The sequence below is a fragment of the Leptopilina heterotoma genome, unplaced genomic scaffold (genome assembly GCF_015476425.1).
Source record: "Leptopilina heterotoma isolate Lh14 unplaced genomic scaffold, ASM1547642v1 Lhet_76, whole genome shotgun sequence".
NCBI lineage: Eukaryota > Metazoa > Arthropoda > Insecta > Hymenoptera > Figitidae > Leptopilina > Leptopilina heterotoma.
Genome location: NW_025111175.1, coordinates 737,242 through 755,180, shown reverse-complemented (window position 1 = coordinate 755,180; position 17,939 = coordinate 737,242). Strand labels below are relative to the sequence as shown.

General features: G+C 28.4%; 2 protein-coding genes across 5 annotated transcripts; one reads left to right on the top strand and one right to left on the bottom strand.

Annotated features, from left to right (window-relative positions):
• Window positions 1-18: 18 nt before the first annotated feature.
• On the bottom strand, window positions 19-2,093 carry LOC122510844 (synaptobrevin homolog YKT6). Its single transcript, XM_043625780.1, has 4 exons — window positions 1,870-2,093; window positions 1,222-1,417; window positions 657-928; window positions 19-548 (listed from the first exon to the last, which is right to left on the bottom strand). The coding sequence occupies exons 2-4, from the start codon at window positions 1,409-1,411 to the stop codon at window positions 408-410; spliced, it is 603 nt and encodes a 200-aa protein (XP_043481715.1). The 5' UTR covers window positions 1,412-1,417; window positions 1,870-2,093; the 3' UTR covers window positions 19-407.
• Window positions 2,094-2,415: 322 nt separating this feature from the next.
• On the top strand, window positions 2,416-15,667 carry LOC122510841 (HEAT repeat-containing protein 5B). 4 transcript variants are annotated; one of them, XM_043625775.1, is made up of 30 exons: window positions 2,416-2,844; window positions 3,187-3,339; window positions 3,557-3,768; window positions 3,935-4,082; window positions 4,263-4,373; window positions 4,659-4,842; window positions 5,075-5,235; window positions 5,390-5,639; window positions 5,848-5,991; window positions 6,116-6,366; window positions 6,621-6,985; window positions 7,203-7,312; window positions 7,434-7,597; window positions 7,720-7,752; window positions 8,178-8,252; window positions 8,354-8,629; window positions 8,761-9,042; window positions 9,134-9,323; window positions 9,598-9,767; window positions 9,891-10,212; window positions 10,327-10,775; window positions 10,954-11,422; window positions 11,754-12,017; window positions 12,232-12,394; window positions 12,659-13,062; window positions 13,336-13,569; window positions 13,861-14,012; window positions 14,262-14,475; window positions 14,566-14,580; window positions 14,824-15,667. In XM_043625775.1, exons 2-30 carry the CDS (start codon window positions 3,211-3,213, stop codon window positions 15,144-15,146), a joined length of 6,264 nt encoding a protein of 2,087 aa, XP_043481710.1. In that variant the 5' UTR covers window positions 2,416-2,844; window positions 3,187-3,210; the 3' UTR covers window positions 15,147-15,667. The 4 variants fall into 4 exon arrangements, with proteins under 4 accessions (XP_043481710.1, XP_043481712.1, XP_043481711.1 ...); XM_043625777.1 differs by lacking the exon at window positions 7,720-7,752; XM_043625776.1 differs by lacking the exon at window positions 14,566-14,580 and having other exon boundaries at window positions 14,824-15,666.
• The last annotated feature ends 2,272 nt before the right edge of the window (window positions 15,668-17,939 follow it).

Below are 17,939 nucleotides of genomic sequence, written 5' to 3'. Positions count from 1 at the left end.
GTTTAGGTCCGTTTTATCAATTATAATCGTAATTTCCATTTTTTTTTTTTGGAACTGGCAGTGAATATCTTATTTTGACCTGAGAAATAAATTGGACAAAGCAAAGCTAAAATATATCTATTTACAGAATATGCGCTGGAGTTTTTTTTGGCACTGCCAGACTTTCCATTTAGATGTTCTGAAAAAAAATTTTCTTTTTTTTTGTAAAATGCTTCTTTGGTTGTTTTTTAAGAACTTGTTCGCATTCACAGAAGCTTTATTACAGCTTTTATAAATGTCTTTTGAATTCTAGAAAGACATTTTTCTTTAATTCCATTTTGACCTCATTTTTTTTCCATTTACTTTCTTATACATTGAGAGTGACACAATGTTAATTAAAAAATAATTATAACGTTAAGAGAATTTTTCTAAGCTGTCAAACTGCAGCAGGAATTAGTTTTACGGGCTGTTTTATAAAAGGCTTTCGATTGAATACTGAGACCTTCTGATTTCGATACTAAATCGTCCAATTTTTCACCTCTCTGCAAAACTGCCTCCAGTGTACTGTGCTAAAAATTAATAAATAAAATAAAAGTAATTAATAAAATTTGATACAATTTTAATAGAAGATTTTTTGAAAAATTAATTATTAGATCAAATTAATTAATAATTTATACCAGAATGATTTTTGTTTCATCGAGATCGTTTTGCATTTTTGTCAAGGCATCAGCCTCCCTTGGATTTTGATATTTTGCCAGGTAAACATTACTTTGTTGAAAATCGACCGCCGATTCGTTTAATGTTGGCCACGAGTTTGGAGAATACCTCGCTGCAAATTCGTCCAATACTTTTGTAATTAAAGTGTGTGACACTCGATTTGGATATTCGTGATCTGATATTAAAACTCCTGCTAAACTGTCTCCACGAACGTACACGTGACACATGTATTCTGAAATCAATTTGAAAAAAATCTGAATTAGAAAAAACATTGTTTAAATATTTAAAAATGAAAAAAATTCCAATTTAGAAAATATTGCTCTGGAGATAGAAAATTTAGGAAACATTCTAAGAATGATAAATAATGTTAAAATAATCTTGAATATTTTTCTGAGAATATTTTTTTACAATTCTCGAGATGATGCGATGACGATAAAATCTCTTTGATAAGAAATGAAAGTTTATTGAGAAAAATACAACTTGAGTTTTTGATGGGAGTGTGGGATGAAAAAGTATCGATTTTACCTCCTTCTTTAACGCTCTGCCTCGCAGCAACTTGCGTCCTTTCTGTTATGGTTTTACTGACAAATGCCATAAATTCCTTGACGCTGCTTCTTTGAAAATAAGAGAAGGAATCGACGTCATAGGCACATTTCAGGGCAGTTGCCGATGTTTGTCCCTTATAAAGGATCGTCAAAGCGTAAAGTCTAACCATCTTTGGCTGAAATTAAAGAAAATCATTTATTCCCAAATTATGAGAAAATAATCTGATTTTATTTATTTCATTCTTCGAAACAAAAATTTTATTTACATTTTACATCATATTTAGAGAAAAATAAAATTTCTATACAAACTTTACCATATAAAGTATAAAATTAGAAACAAAAACTTTTAAAAAATGCAATCAGTATGCAATGAATATTAAAAGATTATTAAAATTATTTAATAAACAAAAAAAACTGAATAAATTACGACTTCAATAAATTCACTAAAATGATTACAATGTTTGATGAGGTTAGGTTGGAAAAAGTGACAAAAGAATCTTAATTTCTAGAAAAAATGAAAAGAAAACGATACAATAATGATTTCAAAATGCAACAATTTAGAAATAAACTTTTTTTTGGCATTCTTGACACGTACACATACATAAGAAAGCGAGCTGTCAAAACATACCTTTCAGGTAACAAACAATATGTTTAAGCTCAACTGTCACGTTAAGAATTCGACTAAATAACTTGGAATTACCAAGTTAATTGGATATTTAACCTTAATTAGTTTCTAATCTCAGTAAATAATGATTTTCACTTTAAATTCTTAAAAATTCTCTCTTATACACTCGAAAAAAAATCATCTGCTGCGAACTATCGTATCGTGTTCTTTTTATCAAGTTGGCAGTTGACTAGGGGAAACAGGTTTTTTAATTGTTCACTGTTGCACAAAGTGCATTATCGATTAATCGAACTTAATTCAAATACTTGCAATTTTGAAACATTTTTTCGCTATTTTTTGTTTATTTTAATAGATTTTAACAACTAAATAAATAATAATACGGTGAGATGGAAATATTGGCAATAATAAATATTGTAAAAAGGCTTAATAAATAAAAATTAGTTGATTTATTCTTTTAAATAGTTTCGCGCCAAACTATCGATAAATTGATTTCCAAAATGGCGCACACAGTTGTCAAATGTCAAAATGCAAACTGTCATCTGTCATCTGACATCTTACAATCCCAGAGTGTTTCTCAAGTGTTTCTACCAGTTTTTGCTTTGTTGTCAATTAAATACCAGTTCTCTTATCGATATTTAATGTGTATTGTTATAATAACGCATTTCTAAATGTAAAATTGATTTTATTCTAAGAGCAGTTTTAACCAGAAAAAATTAACGAAGCTTATACGTTATTAATGTAATGTTTATCTCATCTCGTGAAGATTCATCATCATATAATTGAGTTCAAAGATAAAATCCTCTATTATTACATAGTGTGGTGAAAATATGAATTTTTATTTTTTTTTGAAAAAAGAATGTTTAGCTACTCAGGAAATTATATGAATAAATTGTCAAGGATGTCGGATATTAAATTAGCAATTATTAACTACTTAGGAAGAATCTGAAGACCGACAAGAATATTGTATAAATATTTTCAGTAAGTCGTAGAAATGAAAATTAATCTGCCATATTAGATATTGATAATATGATTTGTCGTGTGTGTTGTTTCCTTAAATGTCAAGAATATACTTTATAAATGCAACGGGGTCACTTTTATATATTTTATTACTCCAGTCTATAGGACATACAATTTACACCCTTTGTGTGAAAAAGGTTATAGTGCTCGTTAAAAACGATTTTCTATTTTTAATTATTGTCATCAAGTATGTTGTTTTTTATTTTTGTTATCATGATTTTTATTAAATTAGATGCAAAGTTATTAACTGTTTTAATCGTGTTTTTACGACTTATTTTGTTTAATAAATTTTAATAATTGCAGGTGTGAAGAATTTAATCTTGAACAATGATGGAGTTAAGTCACAGTTTGACTCTTAATGAGGATGCTCTCAATCAAATACCTGAAGCAAAACGACCAGTTTTTGTTTTTGAATGGTTACGATTTTTGGATAAGGTTCTGATTGCTGCTCAAAAAGTAAGAATATTATTTTTTAATTGTTTTCTTCATAAACTTTGAAATTACCATAAATTCTAAAAAAACCTTAAATTTTTTCTATTTAATTCAATTATTTTCAAAAATTTCAAAAAATATTTTCGTTAATTAGTTATTATGTACCTTCTTTCAAAAATAATTATATTAACATTATTGTAATTAATTTTTAAGTGAAAAAATACTTTTTTTTGCATTTTAGAATGATATTAAAGGATGTCAACAAAAATTGGTGGAACAATTGACGAAGCATATGCAAGGAGCACCAGGACCACCGACACGTCGATTAATTGCAAGATGTCTTGCAACATTATTTAGCGTTGGCGACACATTTTTACTTTTTGATACAGTCAACAAATGCAATGACATTCTTAAAAATAAAGACGATTCTCCTAGTTTTCTTCCCACCAAATTGTAAGTAAAATTGTTTTCTAATTGTAATTTTTGGAAATTTAAGTCTCTATGTATTTCAATGTAAAAAGAATTAAAAAATTAGAATTTTAACATTTTATTTAATTTAAATCATTAGTTTTTATTATATTACATAAAATTTATTTGTTTATAAAAATTTATTTTACAGAGCTGCCATATGTTGTGTCGGTTGTATGTATGAGAAATTGGGAAGAATGATGGGACGTTCTTATGAGGAGACGGTTCAAATTTTAATAAAGTCCTTCCGTTCAGCAGAATCGCAGACTCGAATTGAAATAATGTCCACTTTGGAAAAGGTGTTTATTAAATATCAACAATTTTGTTATTTATTTAGATTAGTAAAATAATACTTTTGTTTAGAAACAAAAATTTGAACAAATATTTAAAAATTAAAACAAATGTTTAAGACAAATATTCAAATTGTGAGAAAATCAATAAAGTACTATTCTTGATGTAATCTGATTCTTTTTTTTTAGGTTTGCGCTGGAATGGGATCGGCAATTACCAACGTACATAAGGAAATTTACAAAGTATGTCGACATTGTTTAACTGATAGAGTTATGGCTGTCAGATGCGCCGCTGCTAAGGTAATTTTTATAAAATTGAATAGAACTGCCAATTTAAAAAAAAATTACATTGACCCATTTCTCTTGAATTTTCACCGAGTTCTAACTTTGGAAAATCGGATTTTCAAATTGTAATTTATTTTAAACATCAAGTTTTTATTTTGATAAATCGAGTTTTTATTTTAAAAACTAAATTCTTTTTATTATGAAAAGGAAAAAATGGATTTTTCAAAGTTAAAATATTCAATTTAGAAAAAAATTTATGTACCTATAGCAATATTTTTAATCATAATTAAATATTTTTAGTGTCTTCTTGAGATGTTGAATCATTCACCATTCCTGTACACGACGGAAATTGAAAGTGTAGCGACTCTTTGCTTTCGGGCATTCGAGGGCTCGAATTATGAAGTTAGATGTTCGGTTGCAAAACTTCTAGGAGCACTTGTCGCAATGACACAAATTCCACCACCCAAGGGACAAAATCCTTCTGGTAATTTCAATCAATTATCAAGTTTGAAAACTTTAAATCAAAATATTTGACGTTTGAATTTTCAAATAAAAAAATCGCTAATTTTTATGTATGAAATAATTAATTGAATTGATTAATAAATTCTTGATTGTAAATTCAAATAATTCAATATAAAATTATTTTTGAATGAATCACTTTTAAAGGGGAAAAAAAGATAAATCAAAATTTATAAAATTTATAATGAATATTTCAGCCACTCAGAGTAAAGCAATGAAACAAATATCTCTGGAAGAGGTGTTAAATATCTTAATGTCGGGATTTCTAAGAGGCGGTGTTGGCTTCCTCAAAGGAACCGGAGAAATAATTAAAGGAAGTTCCGGAGTTAATAGAGAAGTACGAGTCGGTGTAACCCATGTGAGTATTCAAGAATAATTAAATTATTCCTGTAATTTTTAATTCCTAATTTATTAACAAAAAAGTTTATAATTTAAATAAAAATTTTTAAGTTAATGTAAATTAATTAAATTAATTTTAAATTCGATAAAGCAGTAAAATAATTTATTTTCAGGCTTATGTGGTGTTTGTTCAAATATTGGGCGGCACTTGGCTGGAGCGAAACATTGGGACATTGGTGGCTCACGTTTTAGATTTAGTTGCCAATCCAAAAGCCGCGAGTTCTCACGTGGACGCTGTTTACTCGCGAAAGTGTATTAATTTTATTTTACGAGGAACTATTGGAAAATTATTGGGTGAAGGCGCTCAGGCCGCGGCTTGCAAAGAAATAGCGCATATTATTTTAAAACAAATGAATTCAATTGGTGAGTTTTTAATTCTATGTATTTATAAAAACGATATGAATTAGAAATTATAATTTAATAAATAACTAAATCTAAGTAAATAACCACTAAATAAATAATAAATAAAAAATAAATTAAATACTAAAATTAAAATATATATTAAATATTTATAAAATATTTATAGAATAAGAAAAAATAGACAAATCTAATGATAAATTTTCATTAACAGATTTCAGTCCGGAAAATGCAAAAGACTTCAATCAGGAAACTTTGTTCAGTCAACATTTATTGGTTTGTGCATTACAAGAAATGGGAAATTTAATTTTGGGCCTGGGAACAACAGCGTCTAATCTTTTATCGGACCAATCGTTGAGTAAGTTGAAAAAATTTGAAATGAAATTAAAAAAAAATAGTTTTATTATTCAATAAAAATAAGATAGTTGAATATTAATTTTTGAAATGGTAATTTTATAGTTTTAAATTATTTTTCTTTTTAGATTTGATTGATACTGTGATGGCGGTTTTGGTACATCCGTGCCAAGCAGCTCGTCTTGCAGCAGCTTGGTGTTTGCGCTGCATTTGCGTTGCTGTTCCAAGTCAAATAACACCATTGATTGATCGCTGTGTGGAAGGAATTGAAAATATGCGAAGTTCTCCCGAAGCAATAACAGGATATAGCAGCGCATTGGCCGCAGTATTGGGAAGCGTTCGATTATCACCACTTGGTGTGCCTCACACGAAAGGAAAGGTGAATATTCAAAATTATTCTTGTTTTCAAATATTTTCTTAATTTCAGTAAAATAAAATTAGTTTTTATTTAAATTTAAATTCAAAATTATTTTCTTTGAATTAATTAATTTATTATTTAATATATAGAATCCAAATTAGTTCTAATTCTAAGAATCGAAATATTGAAAAGTTTGTACTTAATTAAAAATAAAAAAGAAGTTTAATAAAAGAATTGAATTATTTTCATTGTATTAATACAAAAATTGTTTGCAGATAATTTTCAATACGGCTGAGGAATTATTGAGGAGTGCGAGTCAAAATAGTAGATTATCATTGAATAGAACACACGCGGGATGGCTTTTGATTGGAGCGATAATGACATTGGGAACGGCGGTTGTTAAAGGATTATTGCCAAGAATGTTGTTGCTTTGGAGGAATTCATTTCCAAGATCGAGCAAAGAGCTTGAGAGTGAAAAAGCTCGTGGAGACGCATTCACTTGGCAAGTGACATTGGAAGGAAGAGCTGGAGCATTGTCGGCAATGCACAGTTTTCTGCTGCACTGTCCAGAACTTTTAAATGACGACATCACAAGAAGATTACTTACGCCAATTGAATCTGCTCTCGCCATGCTTACAAAGTGTGTATTTTTTAATGACACTACATTCTTTTTTTTGTCTATTTTTTCAATGCTATTGTTTTTTTTTCATATCTTATTTTTTGCTGTCGTATTTTTTGAAATTTTATTTTTTTATCGCACTTTTTTGCTATCGTATTTTTTACTGTTTTATTTCATTGTGTACATTTATAATTTATATATTTATTTATGGTTTGAAAAAATTAATTATTTTTTTCAGTTTATCGACTGTTTTGAAAAGCTATGGTCAACAATTGAAAGCTCCAGCTGCAATGGTTCGTTTACGTCTCTACGAAACTTTACTGCTTTTACCGTCTCAGACGTTTGAAGGTAAATAGTAACAAAACAAATTTTATTCAATTTTTTTAGTCTTTTTATTAAGGAAGAAATAATTATTTTGAAAAAAAAATAGTTTTTGTAAATATTCTCACGTTCTTATTTTTATCAAAAGGCTCCTACACTCATTTACTGAGAATGCTGGTTTCGGAATTTACTTTGACGGATAATCCGGGAAATACGACGACTTCTATGCTTCGTGCCGTTTGCCATGCGAATGACTCGGTTATTCTTGGTACCTGGTTGCAAGAAACTGATCATCGAACGATTGAAGATCAAGTTAGTATATTTTCCTTATGTAGAAGTAAAAAAATTGTTTAAATTGATAATCTTCTCACAAGATACCTTTTAATGATTTCCTTCGATTTTCCTCTCCTAACGTTGATTGATTCGTGTCTTAGATGGAACCGAACAGAAGGGCGGATTTGGAACATGTGAGTAATAATTTAGAGTGTAACTTCTAATTTTTGTTGAAGTTATAGCTCTTTTTGATAAAAAAAAGAAAATTTGCAGAAGTCACAATAATGCTTCTGTGATTTATTATTTTTAATGTTATTGCTAATTTATTTTTTTGATGCTTTCTAGATTTTTCTACTCCACTTTCTTATTTATTTCCTTTCTCTAATATATTTTTATTCTTTCCCTTCATCACTTTTAAATGTCCTTACCTTTCGTATTTACTTTTTATTTTTAATACAGTAATAATTACAATTAAAAATTTTGTAATATATTGCTGTAAATATTGTACACACATTTCCTGAATTAATTTTAATTTTCCAAATCATTTTCTTACTTTCAGATTTATTAAAATTAAAAGTCGATTATCTAATTCAATTTTTGTGTGATTTACATTTTTCAGTTGCAGCCAAATAGTGCGGCAGGTTCAGGTGCTTTGGAACATAATTCCTGCTGTTTGTATCGTCCAGTTCCACCTGTAAGTTTTGTACATTTAATATTATTAAGAAATAAAAATAAATTGTATAATTAATTATAATTATTAAAAATTGATTCTAATGTCGATAATTATATTTTTAGAATGATTCAATTCCTGGTCCATTACCATTGGGCGTTGCTGTTATTGACCTTTCTGTTTCACTATTTGGACAAATTTTCCCACGTGTTGCTAATAAGCATAGATTACAAATGTTGGATCATTTTAGCGAATGTATTAAACATGCAAAATCGGGTAGACAAGAAGCCATTCAAATGAATATTTTCACTGCTGTTCTCAGTGGATTAAAGGGACTCAATGAAGCGAAAACTGGATTTGGTCAAGAGGATGTCAAAAAATCGGCGACAAATATTATTATTGTACGTTAACTTTGATTTTTTGATAGAAAAATTTGTTTAGAAATAGTTGGACACTAAAAATATTTTTTTTTTTTCATTGTGTAGAAGAATGGAGAATTTATTTGATTTTTAATTGATAAATTTATTTGCAGAGTACGTTAATAAGTAGCAATGCGATTTTGAGGTGGGCCGCAGGCGAGGCTGTGGGAAGAATGGCTCAAGTGATTTCCGATCCGAAATTTACGGCAGAATTGGCGCAGACAAGTTTCGATAGATTAAAATCAGCTCGCGATGTTGTTAGTCGAACAGGTCATTCCTTGGCTTTGGGATGTCTTCATAAATATGTCGGTGGCATGGGATCTAGTCAGCATCTTAATACGAGTGTCAGTATTTTATTGGCACTTGCACAGGATAATTCGTCACCTGTTGTGCAGGTCAGTAAATGAAGAAGGAATTTTTCTAATCTACGTTAATTTATTTTTTCTAAGATCTTTTATTTAAATAAAAAATAAAATTTTTTATTAGGTTTGGTCATTGCACGCTCTTGCTTTAATAGCCGATTCTGGAGGACCAATGTTTAGAGGATATGTAGAACCAACTTTATCTCTGGCTCTTACACTTTTGTTAAATGTTCCTCATTCTTATATCGATGTTCATCAGTGTATTGGAAAAGTTCTCGCTGCCCTTATCACAACAATTGGACCAGAACTTCAAGGTATTATTCAAACATTTTTTCCCTTGGGAAAAATTTTTCTTTTTCTCTGTTAAATTTTTTATCTATAATATATTGCTTATTTTTCCATTTTTAAAAGGAAATTCATAAAATATTCTCAGTGTAAATATTTTTATACTAATTAAATATTTTCGTTAGCTGAATATTTTTATTAACCAACCGATATTTTTATTAACTAAATATTTTTATAAATTAAATATTTTTCTCATCTGCATTATTTGTTTCACTTTAATTAATTATTAATTTTTATTATCAGGAAATACGTCTTCTATTTGTATGGCGAGATCCTCTTTCCTGTGCGCTTGTGCTATAATGCAAGATCATCAGGATCCTCTTGTTCAAGCAGAAGCGACCGGATGTTTGCAACAATTGCATTTATTCGCCCCAAGACACGTCAATCTCTCATCTTTAGTTCCCACTCTATGTGTAAGAATAATTTCCGTTATTTTAAATTAGTATTGAAAAAAGATTGAAAAATGATTGAAAGATCTTCAATTAAAAAATTATAAACTTCGGTGTTTGTATAATTTGTGAAATATTTTTTTTCAGCGAACACTATCGAGTAATCATTTGCTTCTGCGGAAAGCAGCCATCTCTTGTTTGAGACAATTGACTCAACGAGAAGCGAAAGAAGTTTGCGAACATGCAATGACACTTGCCAATGAGAGTCGAGACACGAATATTGTTGAGGGTCTCGTAATAACCGAAACTGGCCTCCCTGGGGTTTTATTCAGCATGCTCGACACCGAAAGCGACAGTCAATTAATCAAAGACATTCACGACACTTTAACCAGTATGCTCCAAATTTTAGCGTCTGACAATTTGTCCCAATGGTTATCACTTTGCAAGGATGTCCTCACAGTAGCAACTGGTAACTTTTTTTTTCATCACTTTATCAAAATCAGTTAAATTAGACTAAATTAAAATTAAATTGAAATTAAATTAAAACAAAAGTAAAATTGAATAAATAAATAAATTTTAACAGAGTCGAGTACAGTGGAAGAAGTGACGAACGTGAATAATGAGGAGACAGTGGCGGACAATGAGAATGTGGACGCTGAAGGTGACGACGATCAGGTTGAATTTCACGCTGACGAATCGTCGAAACAACGGCAAACTGTAACGCCGAGATGGCCGACAAGAGTATTTGCTGCTCAATGCGTTCGACGAATTGTCGCCGCTTGTATGATCGATCGACAAGCACATTTGGATTTATCACTGGCTAAAGAAATGCAATCGATAAAGGGAAGAAGTGATTTTCTCGTTCTACATCTCTCTGATCTTGTGAGAATGGCATTTATGGCAGCGACCAGCGATTGTGATCCTCTTCGTTTAGAAGGTCTTAAAACCTTGCAGGAAATCATCGATAAATTTGCCAAAGTTCCTGAACCCGAATTTCCCGGTCATCTTCTCCTCGAACAATTCCAAGCACAGGTGATTTTTTACTTTCTCATTTTTAGTAGATAAAAACATTTTCACTTGTTCCTTCTTTAAGAAAAGAGAAAATGTTTTAAGAAAAGAAGAAAATGTTTTTATCTAAAATATTAACATTTTCTAGCTTTGCTAGTTATCTGCAATTTAAAATTTTCAAATTGGGAAATATTTTTCATAGGTCGGAGCCGCGTTGAGACCGGCATTCTCGTCGGAGACACCGCCGCACGTGACGGCGGCGGCTTGCGAGGCGTGCAGCGCATGGATTGGCAGTGGAGTCGCGAGGGATCTCAATGATTTGCGACGTGTTCATCAATTGTTGGTGTCATCGCTTGAAAAATTACGCGAGGGTCACACTTTACCGCAACTTTATAATGAAAGTTTGTCCACTCTGGAGAGACTTGCGATTTTAAAAGCCTGGGCGGAAGTCTACGTGGTGGCAATGATTAACGAGGGATCGGCTCCTGATTATCGTGAAGATGCACTACGTAATGCGAAACAAATCAAGGAAAATGACGAGGAGGAGGGTTTTGGCGATTTTGAATTTCAAAACGAGAGTCTCTTGAGTCTGGTGCAACCGGAACTGTTAAGTTTGAGTCAATATTGGCTCGCAGCTCTACGAGATCACGCTCTTCTCTCCCTTCCGCCAGGTCTGCATTCTAACGAAATATTTTATTCGAAAATTTCACCTTTATGAATTAATGACAATTTTAATTTTGAAAAATAGAATTAATTTTAATTTAGAAAGATGAAATTAATATTAATTTTAAAAATTGGTCTTAACTTTAAAATTTAAAAAGGAGGAATTAATTTTGTAAAAAGGAATGAATTTTAATTATAAAACTTTAATTTTTATTTGATTAAAATTGTAATAAATATGTTTAGCAGATACGCCAACTGTGAAAGTTTGCTTATCTGCGGGCATATATTGTAATTGAATTTGATTTATTGAAATGTTTTAAAAAGTAGAATTTGTTTTAGAATTTTCGAGTCAATTGCCACATGATGGTGGGGCTTTCTACACAACTGACACAATGGAATCGGCACGTCCTTACTATTCAGAGTCGTGGGCTCCTATTCTCTATGCAGCGACACTTTGGTTAAATGCCCGTGAATTTAAAACAGACGAATCGCCTGATTCGAATACTAAAAATTCCGATGGAACAAATAATAATACGGCGAGTTCGACGAATTGTTCGTCGAGTAAATCGAGTAAAAATGTTGAACGTTTCCATTTACTTTTCGGTGAGTTTTTTCTAGTATTTTTTCTTTGTAATTGTAAATTTGTAGTTGTAAATTTGTACTATAGTATATTTTTTTGATTAATTAATTTATCTAGTTTGTGAATTATTTCTCGAATTTTAAAACCAAATTCGATAATTTATTGAAAATTTATTTTTTAAATTAGTATTGAAAATATAGTATTTTGGAATTATGAAAATATTTCCTTTTTTTCAAGGTATATGTATGGAAGCACTTTGCAGTCCCAGGTCTTCCGAATCGACGCAAAATATAGAAACTTGTTTGAGTGCTTTGTACACTTTGCTCGATTCACAATGGGCTCGTAAAGTTTTAATGACTGATCGTTCGTTGCCAATAGAACTTTGTAATGTCCTCCATAGGTAAACACACATTTTCTTTTCCTAAAAGAAAACAGTTTTTTCACATTAATACATTTTTTAAACAAAAATTCACTTGTGCTTAAAATTTTTTATAATTCAATTGTATTTAAAATATTATTTAAAAATATTTTCTTTAAATATTATTTTAACAATAAATTGTTAAAATATTAATTATTGTATTTAAAAATATCTATTTATTATATTCGATAAATTTGAATAATTTTACTGTATTTCGTGTTAAATAATGAAAATTCGTATTTGCAGATTATTGTTGACGAGGGAGAATTATGCGATTCAAATAATGACAATGGAAGTTTTGAAGCAAATCATGAAATCAGCGCAAGAGGATCTTGTTGATAGGAAGAAGACAAACAGTAAATCGGAATTAGCGTCAGACAATGAGGAAGGAAAGGAAAATCCGGAACTTGATCTAATTGGCGAAGGTGATGAAAAAGGGGAGCTAATTCCAGGAAAGTCATTAGTTTTTGCAGTTCTCGAAGTTTGTTTGTGTCTCCTAGTTCGACAAATACCGGCATTAAATCCAAATCCAGGCGGGACGACTGCTATTTTATCGCAACGTCGTTATACTCCATCTGAGAAAAGTGGCAAACTTATAGCTTCCACTCTTTCCGTTATGGAAATTCTTCCAAATCTCTGCTCTCCAGCTGGTTCGTAAATTTTTTATTTTAGAATCGTCATAAATTTTTGTTTCTTCTTCGTATTTTTTTTCTTCTTTTAAAAAATTCCTTTGTAATTTTGTTAATGAAATTTTTAATTTATCTTTGATATTGCTTCTTTATGAAGAAATTAATGTATTTTTTTTCTTGGCAATGAAAGAAAAAAATGTAGTTTTTTCTTTGATTTTCAAATATTTATGTATTTTTTTTTTTTTTTGTATTAAAAGAGGGGGAAAAATGTAGTTTTTCTTTTATTAAATATAGGAGCGACGGCGATTCTTCCAACCCTGCTTTTCTTGACGACTGGAGTAATTCGGGAAACAGCGATACGATCGAATGATGTTATTAGAACAGGATCGGAGACTCCTGTTCACGCTGCACTTCATTGTTTAAAAACGCTGACTGTTAATAAATATTCGAAAGATCCACGCAGTCAAAGACAATGGACTTCACTTCTGCAAAGCGCTCTTGCCAAAATTATCGATCTGGCAAAAACAGGTAAAGAAAAAAGAGGCGAATAAATATTTTTTAACTAAATTTATATGTTTTACATATTTTTTAATTAAGTTTATATTTTTTTATACATTTTTCAATCAATCAAGTTTATATTTTATGATTAAATTCATAATTTTTTATAGTTTTTAATAAAATTTTCCCCTTGAGTTTGGAATTTTGATTAAAAAAATCTTTTTGCTCTTTCAGGAAGGAAGCGATTTTATTTTTTAATAAAAACAATTTGTTACTTAAATTTAGAATTTTTATCAAAGAAATGTTTTTTTTTCTTTTTAGGGAGCGATGAAACAAAAATGGATGAGATCGCAATGATGTTGGGTATAGCGGTTTTTGTTCTTCATGCACTACCGGAAGTTGTTAGCGCTCCCAATTTGCAATTTCCGTGTATCAATCATTTCCGTCAAGCGATGCAGTCTGAAAACATTTCGGTTTGGAAAAATTTAATTTTTTATTAAGCAAGAAAAAAATTGGTTTCTTTTAATTAAAACAAACTAAAAAAAAAAACTATTAAATTTAAATCTCAAAAAAGAGAATAAAAAATTAGAAATGGAATTTAAAAAATAGTTTATTGATAAAATAATATTTAAAATTAATGAAAAGAAAAATATGTTAATAATAACAAAAATAGCAAAAAGAGAAAATAAATAATTTTAATTAATTAATAAATTCAATTTCAGATTAAATTGAAGTGCGCGCAGACATTGAGGACAATTTTCCAGCATCCGGACCTTAGTATCAGTACACCATATATTCATGCCCTGGCACCTAGAATAGTTGAATTTTTATATAGCGAATCAAGTAAACAAGTTACAAATGATTCTGAACTGTCTTTTACATTGGAATGCATTATGTCAATAGAGGGATTAATCGCACTTGCTGAACCTACGAATCGTAAGTTTCATTCTTATTTTTAACATTCTTTAACTCTTTCAAATTCAAATTTAATCACTTCCTACTTTCTCAACTTTTCACGCAAAGCAGGAGAATTAATGCAAGGTAAACTTGACGCAAAAATATTTATTTAGTCTCGAAAAATATTTAACAAAATTAAATATTATCTTTAACAGAATTAAATATTATTTCTAATAGAATAAAATATTAATATACAACATGAGAAAAAGTAGTAAATAATATAAAATAATAATTATTCTCTTTTAATATTATTTACCTAAAATTTAATTACTGTTTAAAGAACTTATTAAAATATTAAGTTATTAAAATATTCTTGTTTTCCTCCAGGTATTCAAATGCTGACACTTTTGGTTCCAATTTTGATAAACTTTCTATTGGAAGGTGACAAACTGCAACATGGAACGAAATATCAAATAAGCCTTCATCAACAGAGTTTTCAATGGCTGAATAAAATTGGTCCGAAGTATCCTCAGGAATTTAAGACACTTATGTCCCAATCGACAGAGTTGAAAACTAAATTGGAAAATGCCGTGCGATTGAGCCATTTACAAGCACAAATGCTTTCCAGAACATCCGAACCAGTTAAACCTCAATTCAAAGTACTTGCACCTTCTATTAAATTGAAAACCGATTTCTCCAATTTTAATTGAAACTTGGAAAACCAAAGTTTCTGAATGTAAATTCCAAAATTCTAAAAATAGTTTGATTTTTGATATTTATAAATTATAACAGTGTATCGCGCTCACGTTTTTTTTAAGTAGCTTCCCATTTTATATTTATTTAGAACATATTTTAAATGAAGATTCCCTGCAATTAGACTCGGAATATTTTTTTCGCAAGCATTTAGTACTTATCACAAAGCACACTATTATTCATCATTTGATTAAGACGATTAAGATTATTAATTTATAAATTTAGTAAATTTAGTAAATTAATGTGAAAAAAAATTGGAATTACACGAGTCCCGAATCGAAAAAATCGACACTAATAGATTTTTTTGATTTTGATTCAAATAAAAATTAGCAATTAGTTCGACAACATTTATAAATTCTGTTCTTTTTTTTAAAGAGAGATAATTCTATTTTAATCGAAAATTTTTAGATATTTATTTTAGAAAAAGAAAAGCCATTTTTTGTGGGGGACTGAGAAAAATATTTCTGAGAATTTTTTTTCTTCATTCAATATTTTGTAAATTCAACTCTTTGAAAAGACTTGATTATTTTTAACAAACAATGTCTCATGGAGTAATAATTTATTATTTACGACCGTAATAATTTATTGAGAATGAAATAATTTAGAATTGAAAGATCAAACGTGAAGTTAAATTATATTTTTTATACTTGATAATTGCACAAAACGAGACAAAGAGAAAGATGATAATTACATTTTATTGTTCGGTGCCATAAAAAGTGTAATTTAAAAAATAATGCATTTTTTCCAAAATAGTTTTTTATTTTCGATTCATTTATGTTGATTCCTTTTAATTTAAATATTTGAATAGTTTCAATTTTTAATTTTTCTGCATTTAATTCTGCCCAATTATTTTAAATACAGTTTCACTAGTTTTTGATCATTTTTCACTTTTGACTTTTTTTTATTTAATACTTGAATTTTATTTGTATAGATTTAATTCTTTAATTATTAATTAACACATCAACATAAATTTAACAGACTTTTTAAAAGATATATTCTCTATTTTAATGAATTTTAAATTTTTAATGAAAGAAAATTAAAGTACAATTTAATTTAAAATGAATTCAAAGGATTGAATGTATGATCGATTTTTAAAAACTTTAATAGAATAATTGCACATTCGATGGTAAGATAATAATCATAATTTTAGAGTACTGAAATAGAAAAAGAAAACTTTGTGTCAATTGAATTAAAATGAAAAATAATTTTAATACAACTTAATAATTAATTAATTTACTTGAATTGTGAATTTACCTGATCAACGACTTTTGCCTTAGTGTAACTAAAATATTGTTTATTATCAATGTAAATTATTTTTCTTGTATATGTGAAAAATGTAATTCACGAATGAAGTTAAAAGACGAAAGACTGAAGTGATAAATTCATGTAGATTTCTTTCAACAATGAATGAAACAAAAAATACACAATCAATTATTTTATTTATTAATAGTCAATTATCTGTTGATTGTAAGCTAATAATTGTTAATCACTAGTAACTAATTACTAATTATAAATTACTAATTACTAACTATTAGTTTTTTAATTATTAATCGTTAGTTACGAATAATAATTCGTAACTAATAAGTTATTAATTAATAATTAATAATTGTTAGTTATTAATTATGAATTATTATTACTAATAATAAATAATAATTTATTTTTATTAATAATAATTAAAATGCTATTAATTAAAAATTAATATACAGAAAATAATAATTTATGATTAATAAATAAAATAATGACGAATTAATATTGAGATGAAAATTAATTTTGAAAAAATGAAAATTAGAAAAATTGTATTACAGGGTAGAAAATGTGTACGACTTTATTGAAAAAGATTAATTAAAGTCCTTAATTGTTTTGTCTGTCATAAGAGTATGTGAAATTAGTTGGTAGATAATTCTTCCTGTCATAAATTTTATAAAATGCAATATTACAGAAGTAGAGTTTCGAAAAAAAAATGAATTGTTGCTTCTTATAAACTGAATCAAGTGACACTATTGCTGTGAAATGTTGACTCGAAAATTCTTCTGTAATATTGGAACCAAAAAAAAAAATTAATAGAATAATAAATTTGCCAATGTCTCATTGAAAAATTATATTATCTATATATATAGAAATATAATAAACAAATATTGTAAAATTAGTATAAATATATTATCCTAAGAAGGGTCAGTGTATATTTTTAGAAACTTCGTGGAAAAAATTTATTAGTTTCAATTTTTGAAAAAAGCAGGATATTTGAAATTCGTTTAACAATTATTAATTAAGAATCGATGTTTCTCAATAATCCAAATTGTAAATTAGTTGTAGAATTTAATTCGAAAGACAAATTTTGTTTAATGTATTTAATATTAGTTACATAATCATGAAGTCAAATTACGAAATTAAAAAATTCGAAAATTGTAACTGAGTATAAATATATTCAAATAATTAATAATGACTAAAAAATTAAAGACCAAGGTAGTTGCTTTTTTTTCTTGAAATAGTTCAAGCAAATAAATAGAAATTTCAAAGTAAATAAAAATTGTTAAAGATGTTCCCTTACTGCCTTTGTTTTTAAATAATTAATTAATCAATAACAAAAATGGTTCGTTTTTCAATTCTCACTCATTTTTAATTAGATAAATAATTTTTCTGTGATTTCCAAAATTATTTTGTTACCGAAAATTGTAAAATTTTTTTTTATAATAAAAACGGGTAGCTTTTAAATCTTAAGAAAAAATAAGCATGAGATAAAAAAATAAGCG